The 9,595-nt window shown below is 36.4% G+C and overlaps 1 protein-coding gene across 6 annotated transcripts in view; it reads left to right on the forward strand.

Annotated features, from left to right (window-relative positions):
- LOC100642436 (glutamate receptor ionotropic, kainate 2) overlaps positions 1-9,595 on the forward strand; it is a 282,902-nt gene that overhangs the window by 263,363 nt on the left and 9,944 nt on the right. For 5 of the 6 annotated variants that reach the window (XM_048408633.1, XM_048408628.1, XM_048408622.1 and 2 more), the window contains 4 exons: positions 3,400-3,537; positions 5,074-5,272; positions 6,774-7,005; positions 8,440-8,555. In XM_048408633.1, coding sequence (XP_048264590.1) covers positions 3,400-3,537; positions 5,074-5,272; positions 6,774-7,005; positions 8,440-8,555 — 685 coding nt within the window. Of the gene's footprint in view, positions 1-219; positions 358-3,399; positions 3,538-5,073; positions 5,273-6,773; positions 7,006-8,439; positions 8,556-9,595 lie in introns of all 6 variants that reach the window. The other variant, XM_048408624.1, reaches the window with a different exon arrangement.

Here is a 9,595-nt window from a genome sequence, read left to right on the forward strand (position 1 = left end):
GCGAATAAAAGTAACGTACATACATACATATAAGATCAACGCAAACGAAGGAAAGGAACAGACGTACACGCTGACTTGACTCGCATTCCGTTCGGCCTTCTTTTTCTGCTCTGTCGACGCGGTTAATCTTCGTACGTAAATGGCGAACGATCCGTGGTGGAAGGCAGATGCATCCACGCTGAAAAGGATCAGACTGTTGTCTAGAGTTGATCAGTTTAGATTCACCCCGTACGAGTGGTACAATCCTCATCCGTGCAACAAAAACCCGGACCATCTGGAGAATCGCTTCAAGCTGCTCAACTGCATGTGGTTCACCATCGGATCCTTAATGCGGCAGGGCTGTGACATTCTGCCCAAGTAAGCCGTTAGATTGGCATCACGGTCGCTTGATCATTTCCTTTTATCTTTTATCCTTTTCTTTTTACTTCCCTCTCTTTTCTTCTTTTTTGTCTTTTAACCGTCGTTTACGTTTTCCCCTCGTCTTTCTTATTCGTTCTATTTTGCGTCTCTAGCTGGTTTCGTTGTGTATTCGACCTAAAAACACGTTGTTTTCCACCGCCTTTGAGCGGCGTGTCGTCGACTGAACGCATGTAAATCGAGAGCGATGACTACGTAACCGACGATCCACTTTCGTAACGATTTACTTGTTCATGTCCCACGAACGCACAGCGTTAGAATACTCGAGCTTGCCTTCGCTGCAGGAGGATGAATTATTCAGCGGACTGATTTCGTGAAACCGCTTTTAGCTGGCCAATTGGGATCGGTTGTTGCGGGTTACGCGGATTCGACGAAGGTCGCTTGCGATCGGGATCGGGAGTTCGATCGTAGAAATCAGAATCGTGTTCGATATCTGAAAATTATTCTAAGGAGAGATCGTTGGGGTTTAACCATTGTTAGAGGAATCAATTTATTGTTATCGAGAAGATTACTATTTCGGAAAGATTCATATAGGAGATCATGAAATTTTATATTGTTTAGTCGTATGTATGGAAATTCGTATGAAAGATATTCGAGAAGCGAAAGATTCGATATTGTTGTTTTCAGAAGACTATGTCGCGGATAAGATTGTATAAATTATAAATTGGAAGACAGTTTAATAATTGAACTTCTTCGATGTTAAATTGATTCTACATATTTCGTAAATATTTTTGACAAACTGGATTAATATTCAAGTTTTTGAAGAATAGCTAATTTACTCTTGCAAGTTAATTAATCGCGATAATAATTGCAAATTTCAAAATACTTTTAAAGAAGACATTTATAATATATAACTAACTTATTTTATTTTGTATTGTATGTAATTGAGCAGTATGGCTTCTGAGCGGATCAATTGCCGCATAAGTTGTGTCATAGGGTGTAGAATTACCTGGCAGTCTCTCCTTAACGTGACTAGTACTTACAGATTTTAAACGAATATCGATTAACGAGCGGACAACGATCCTCAGAGTCGTAGCTGCGTTTTCAGGTACAAAAGAAAAAGAACATACTTGGAGATTGTCTCGACGAGAATATACTCCTATCTCATTCGATACTTTAATAATATTATTCTGCTAATAACGTAATATTCTTCTTTAATTCTTGAATAACATAATATTAATTACGGATAATATTATTTCAGACTAATACTACGAGTTAAAGATACTGCATTAACTTGATTATAATTGCATAGTAACCATAAATAATGAGATAAATAGTCAAGTTGGTAAAGTGGTTTTAATAAAAAAACAAATGAGCTGAACATAAAAAGAAATCTTGCTGAACATTCGGAGATTTAGATTTCGTAGGACTCTTTGCTTTTATTGAAATATCATAATATATCCTGTTCCTTAATGATAGCAATCAAATACCAATGAGAAAAGACAAAACTATGCCCTCAAGAGAATAGACCTAGAAAAGAAGAAAAATGCAAAATAAAGGTGACCTTAATGTCTCCTTAACGCTTCCACCTAAATCTCTAAAATCCTCCGCAATGCCGAGGAGCTCCCGCGCAGGAAATGTTCCTGTGTAATTCTAAAAACAGAGAAATCGTTTCAAGTTAAAGATAAGGTCTTACGTGGAGTAACAAGTACCGAACGATTACCGGAAGGGCATTGATTGGACGCAACGAATGTCTGTTTGCTCGGATTAAGTCTTTGTCATTATTCAGTATACAGCTAAATTCAACTTCCTGAATTTACGACGGAGATTCCTGGCACACACACGTTACTACTTCCTACAATTTTTAAAACTATTATTCAATCTCTTCCCTTGTCGAAGTTAAAAGTTAAGGCCTAAATATTAATTTATGATTCCCGAATCCTATATCAATGCAGATGATGAATTATTATTGTATCATAGCTCGTACATTAGACACTAATATACTTGCACGGACAATACAATAAACGCATGAGTTTTTCAAATGTAATTTTTTGAAGAAAATGCCAGTTTATGTATCATGGAACTATAGAAATTCACTTTATAAAATCTATATATTTCATTTATTTAATATTTAAAATCCACTTTAAAAGTATTAAAAATACTACAAAAAGAGGACAGTTTATTTTTGGGGAAACATTTATTCGCGCTTATAAAACATTATGCCTTAATAGTGTACTATATTAGTACAGGTATGTTACTAAACAGCAACACTATGTGTTTAAAGGTTAAACCCGCAACTCGGTACATGGTTGCGTCATCAATCAGTGAACATAGTATTTCCCCTTCAGCCTGACCAGCACCCTCACCTTGTTGACTTTTGGGGTAGCTGGATGAGTTAAATTAACTGCCCAAGCGAATAAGATTATCACCGATTCGCTAATTTGGTCAATACGTTCAACACATTTTATAAAATATTTGAGAACTTAAATATTTATAGAATTTTTTATCAGAATTTTCCAGTAAAATTTGAAAACAGAATTTTGTATAAATTTCAAACAATATCTGCGTTGCATCAGTTCGTTAATTATACATATAGATATATCAAAGATTTCTTCAGAAATGCTAGGGAAATTAGTATAGGTAATAAAAAATCAGTTAGAAAAATTAGAAATTATAAATGAATGCTACACTGAACAAACAAAATAAAAGAAATCAATACTATGTTGCTTTATGTCTTGTTCATATTTGTTTTTTGCGTTGATCACATGAAACCATTTATTTACGTACAGAGTGCATATATCATAAATATGAACAAAATTCAAATTGAATGAGAAAAGAACGTTTCTCTGTGTGCTTGTTCATCAAGTCTCTATATGACACTACTTATATCTAAGTTCTCATATTAAATTCGGGTCTCAAATAATCCGACAATTACGAACGCGAAGATTGTCAACACATTAAAATCGATTGGATCCGTGGTATCACGCGCGTGCTGCGACTCTGAGGTCTAATCCTCTCCCTTCTCCTTTCACGTGTCTGCAGGTTCAGCCCTTACGAGTGGGAGAATCCCCATCCGTGCAACGGACAGTCCGAGGTCCTCGAGAACGAGTTCACCCTGATGAACTCGCTCTGGTTCACCATAGGCTCGCTCATGCAGCAAGGCTCTGATATAGCGCCGAAGTAAGTGACACGAAGAAAATACAGCTAGTCAAACAACCTAATAATAATATATATCTCTCTGTACTTACGTGCTCATGTATAATACGAGCGTGATATTTTCATTTAATTCGTCGCGAAATTGCTTAATGTCAAACTAACATAAGATAGAGACAGTAATGCATACGAGAGATTAGACAAAGAACGACTGTCGAGCGTTTAACCTGCTTAATTAACTAATTTAGTCGCGGTCACGGTTCACCCAAGCATAGAAAGTGATAGAATAAGAGCCTTCAGGCTTTTACGTATTGGGTTCTTATAATTAACACTGTTACGCTTAACATTGTATTCTAAATAACATTACTGCGTCCGACTGCAAGCGTATCCAAAATGGGAAGGTTTTCAATGTTTGGGAACTTACAATAAATATCAGTATCAATGTGTCCTTCGGTCTCTGATGGAACTAAATGCTAGTGGAGGGTTGGGAACATTTTCCTCTTGAATACGGCTTATATGCGGAAGCCTCAAACAGTGTTGAACGCAGCAATGTTAGTCTACAGCAATACTAAGTGTAATAGTATTAATTATGAGATGATAGTTTAGTTGGGATAGAGAAGACGATAGAGAAGACGATAGAGAAGACGATATCTTGGATATGCTATATCGTAGGCTTGCTGCAACCGATCACGTTCGCGTGTCGAGAACTTGCCGACGTGCTTTGCTATCGCTAGAGCTAATGCTCTGTCTCGTCGACAAAGACGGCAACGAACACGACCACTACGGCGACCGTTTCGTTTAGTCGAAGTTGTTGCTGCTCCCTAGAGTCCACCTCCAGCCGAGAAACTGATACCGCGAAGTAACTGAGAACACCGCGGCACAACGATACTTGAAGGCTCTGATAAGTTTTCGTGAAGTTTACAAGGCGTGTAAAGCCATGAGATCAAGCAAGAATCAGGATTTGATTTAGGTAATTCGGTTAATATAGAGTAGTTTCGGGAAGCAACAACAACTTCATCGCATCGAACATTCAACACTTTCACTGTTAGATGAAGGATCATCATTTGTTATCCGAAACTTCCTACGATACGGCCCCTATCCTCGAACGGTTATCGTTGTTTCTCTTTTATTCATATTAATTGTTGTTATGCGTAGAGTTGAAGAAAGCGTTGCGCGAACTGCATGAGACGCTGCAACGTAGAAGCTTGATGTATTTATTATTTTTTATGCATTTAGATGACTTTTGTACATATTGGTCATGGTATTTCGCGTGTTTTGAGCTTTGTCTCGATAACTTTGAGATATTTTTAAATCAAATATCTAATGCCTCTCGAATATCACGAAGATATATCGAAACTTACGGAATAGAGAGTAAAATCTTTGTTACATACTTCTTTCTAAAGTTACACGTATATACGCTTGAAGTATATTTGAAGGAATAGAAATTCGATCTTTGAACAAATATGAAGTGCGGTTGTTTTAAATTCATGCGAAAAATACGCATTTCGAGTCGACTATCGTTGTTGAAAATACCGATTGCACCGCTTGAATTCTTCTTCCCAGAGCCGTGTCAACGCGCATAGTGGCGGGTATGTGGTGGTTCTTCACTTTGATCATGATTTCTTCGTATACTGCCAACTTGGCCGCGTTCCTCACCGTCGAGAGGATGGATTCGCCGATCGAGAGCGCCGAGGATCTTGCAAAGCAGACGAAAATCAAATACGGGGCTCTCAAAGGAGGCAGCACTGCGGCCTTTTTCAGGGTAAGATCAGATGAATAACTTATAAGTGAGCGCTACACAAACGTAAAATCGTCTTGAGTTATGTACGTTACCGTTCATGAGTATCTGAGCACTTTGATCGATCTACTTTGTAGTAGTAATATATGAATTTTATCAAAATATACAAATTCGTGGTAAATTAATAATTAGATATCAATAGATTCTTGTGGAGTTACTAAAGTATTTATTAAAATTATAGCTATGATATTTTTTACTATTTATTATATATACTTTTTTCATAAATATTAGGACAATTTCTAAATTTATTATGTAGGACGTGATAATTCCTACAAATTAAGAAAACAATTGATCAATCAGAATTTCGTATTTATAGAATAATTTTATTTAAGAAATTTTTAAAAATTATTTGTAAGAGTCATAGTTGGTGTAATCGTGTCACAATATTTTATTAATACATGTAGCTACGATGATCATTTAAGAAATGGAATTATTGGAATTCAATTCGTTCTTAATTTTTTCATTAAGATACATTTTGTCAGAAATAAATAAGAGTTCGGATACTTTTGAACGATGGTGTAGACCATTTGCGTCCATCGATAAATCGTGCATATATCAAACAGCATGTGTTACGATGTTGAAATTGTATCAGAGAATGGCTCATAAGTAGACTGGAGGAGCATAACTTCGCGAGAAACGAGAAGAAACACGAGGGAGAGCGCGTGTTGCTTGAGAAAACATCGCAGCCATTATTTAACGTTAATTCCCGTTTAATTTCGGTATTATGAAACTTTATTGCAACAGATTACGCCAGAGGAGGAAAAAAAAAAACACGGAAGCAACGCGATTTCTACAAATTTTCTTAACTTTTTATTAACTCATCTGCTGCATTAAGGAAACGCTATATTATAAGTGCCTTCTTTTTCTTTAAATATTATTCTTTATTCAAAGATCATACAGCAGAAATGATCTATATTTGTAAATAAGTAAGTGTTCACATTTCACATTTTATACAAATTCCAAGTAAACTACAGAGTGGTAAAAAGAACGGATTCAACACTTTAAAATTAAAGAGCATTCGCCAAATGGAAGGGAAAATATCCTAATATTAACATTAATATATTGATATTAATTTTCCAACCTGTATTTATTAAGAATGTTTTCTTCCGTTTGGCTCTTTCGCCTTTACCAGCGAGTACAATTACATTTTGTATATTACAAGCGACTATGGTTATTCAACACATTTTCTAATTTTATATCTACCACCCTGCGTAAATCCCACATGTGAAACGGTTAATCTTTAAGCGAGAAAATAGATAAAAAAATGTTGAATCCAACAGAAACGAAAATGGCACGCGTTATAACGTATCGATCGTCGCGATAGGGGTTTCGCATGATTTCCGGTGAAACCACAGGCGGGCGTTGGCGGGTGTAATAGGCCTCCTTGAAGATTAACCAATTTCGACCGACGTTCCACCGTTTAATGGCACGCGTGCTCGACCATGAAATTCCTGGCGTGATCTAGGATTCCAATTTCTCGACGTACCAGCGTATGTGGTCCTTTATGGATTCGGCAAAGCCGACGGTATTTACAACTAGCAACGTCGAGGGTGTAGAACGGGTGGTGAAGGGGAAAGGCAGCTACGCGTTTCTAATGGAATCCACCTCCATCGAATATGTAATCGAAAGAAACTGTGATCTTACCCAAGTCGGCGGCCTCTTGGATTCAAAAGGATACGGCATCGCCATGCCGCCAAGTAAGTGAAACAAGTTGATATTTAATCACAATCGCGATCAATATAGGATCCAGCTGAATAACGCGAACAGGCGACCATGAGATGATTTTCAATGGGAAGATAAAAAGAAAATATAGAATACAATTTTATCGTCCGCGACCTATCTTAGTTCCCGAGAAAGTCGACCTATATGGACGATTAGACGTATAAACTCATCGATTGGATAAAGTGTTAGCCGATTAAAGCGCAGTCGAATAATTCCTGATGAGAGATAGAGGTGCGGGCTATTTCGGTCGATCAACGCGTATATTCTTGATTTATGGTTCATCCCATAAACGGCGTCGAATCGGAAAGATAATTTTTCATGTTGGTTCCGTGAATTTATGGAGGAATTAGGATGCCGGTCAGCGATCGTTTGTAGGAGTTCTGATCAATTTATGGTGAATATTTGGCCTAATGCGAAAAACAGTTGATTAATCGTTATCGTCAATGGATTTGGTCAATGGGACGTGAAAGATGATAATAGACGTATGGTTGGCTTGTAATCATGTCGTTTAAGGATATCTTCCTAACCAGTAATTGAACCATTCAGATCAACTGTATAAATTGGAAAGTAGAAAAAAGTGATAATACTACGAACTTTATTTTTGAACATTTATTGTGGAACTTGTTATTATTTGTATCGTCTCTTTGCAGTAAATGAGCTTATGAAAATAAGTCATCTTTTCTTGAGAATTGTGTAATGGCGTACTTTCTTAAATATACTTTTGACCTACACGTGTAAAAGTTTTTACAAAAAAGTTCATTTTTCCAGAGATTTCATTACGAATGAAAATTGATTAACGCCGCTTTTCCTAAATTTAGTAATTTTATCAACCTTTCCGATTCAATCTTATTTATTACGTGTCATAAATAACGATAACTAACAATAAATTCTAAGGTAAATTTTATATAAAACGGTGTTGCGAGATATAACATCATTCTTCTCTATTTTTAATGTATGTAGTTGATCAATATGGCTTTTAACAGTTCAAATAATGCCTGCATTTCCACAAAAAGGAAAACAAAATTGAAATTCCTCTATTATTCGAAAAAACCAAATGCCTTCTATTTGTTGAAACAAAAATAAACGAAAATTCTCTGCAACCCATTGACGCGTCCCTCCTCCATATCTGCAACTTTCTGCCAGAGCGGTGCAAACATTTGCAAACAAATACTCTGAAAATTCGAAAATACTCCACCGTTTCTCTTATCCACGGGTCTTCGAGTACCATATTCTATGGAAACCAAGGGGTGCAATGTGATGGATGGAAATCAATGAAATCGCACGAGTCTCGCGTAGATACGACGCGACGAAAACAATAACACCGATTATGCTTTCTAAAAAAGTTTCACGCACGCGATAAATGCCGACCGGTAAAACAAGCGCTGTTCAAAACGACCTTGGAACTTCAGATTCACCATACAGAACGGCCATCAGCGGAGCCATTTTAAAGCTGCAAGAAGAGGGGAAACTGCACTTGCTGAAGACGCGCTGGTGGAAAGAGAAACGCGGCGGAGGATCTTGCAGGGTGAGCATTGAGCATGCAAACACGATTCGAGTTTCTCTTATTTTCCACAAGGACGAGAGTGCAGTCGATAACTGTACGCTCGAAAATTCTGATCTCCCACGAAAATGTATTTCGTTCTGGTTCCCCTTCTACAATGTTTCCAGGAAGTATACGAGAGCTCTAGAAGGGATAGACAGACCGTACCGAGAGAAAACATTTTCATAAATCCGTGAAATCATTGCCAGAACTATTATACGGCTATTATCTGCCGGTATTATTCCGCTTGGATGAATTCCCGTGACTATTCGTCGCTGGAATTTGTTGGCTGAAACTAGCACGGCTTTATGTGGTATTTGTTGTGTAAAGTTTATTTCTTTTTTTTTTTTTTTTTTTTGAAAAAGGTGAAATTTCATTGATTTTAAAATTGAAATTATTTGATATGATAGAGACTATAGAAAGAGTAATGTATTGGTGTATTGAATAATTTCTTTGTGAGTGAAGAAATACTGAAGCGAAATTTAAAATTCTTCGTTCGTCTAATTACCTTTCATTTCATATTAAACTGTTTTATAATAAATACTATCGTTTCCGAGATAACCAGTGTAACTTGTTGAAAAATGATAATTTTTAGTCAAAATGAAAAACCGCAGACTCAATGGACTTTTATCAAAGTCATATAAATTTTACACTTGCACTTGTATGAAAATTTATATTCGCGAAACAGAATGGTTGGAAAAATTGACGTTGTGCGTGAATATAATTTGACGAAACTAAAATGAAATCAATGGAAAATATATGTCAAATGTTTAACTATTCTCCTACCTGAATTGTTCCCCTCAAACAAATATTTTCAAATAGTTACCCCCTGAATTTTCGAAAACGATAGAAGTTTAAAATTGATGAAAAATATATCCGTAAATGAAAAATGTTAAGCATTCATACATTATATGAGTTGTTCACGAGCCAAAATAGTTAATTCCACTGTTTAAAATTTTGTACATTTTTGTACCAAGACACTCGATTGATGTCTATCTTATATACATAAATTCATCAATTTTCCC

The sequence above is a fragment of the Bombus terrestris genome, chromosome 1 (genome assembly GCF_910591885.1).
Source record: "Bombus terrestris chromosome 1, iyBomTerr1.2, whole genome shotgun sequence".
Taxonomy (NCBI): Eukaryota; Metazoa; Arthropoda; class Insecta; order Hymenoptera; family Apidae; genus Bombus; species Bombus terrestris.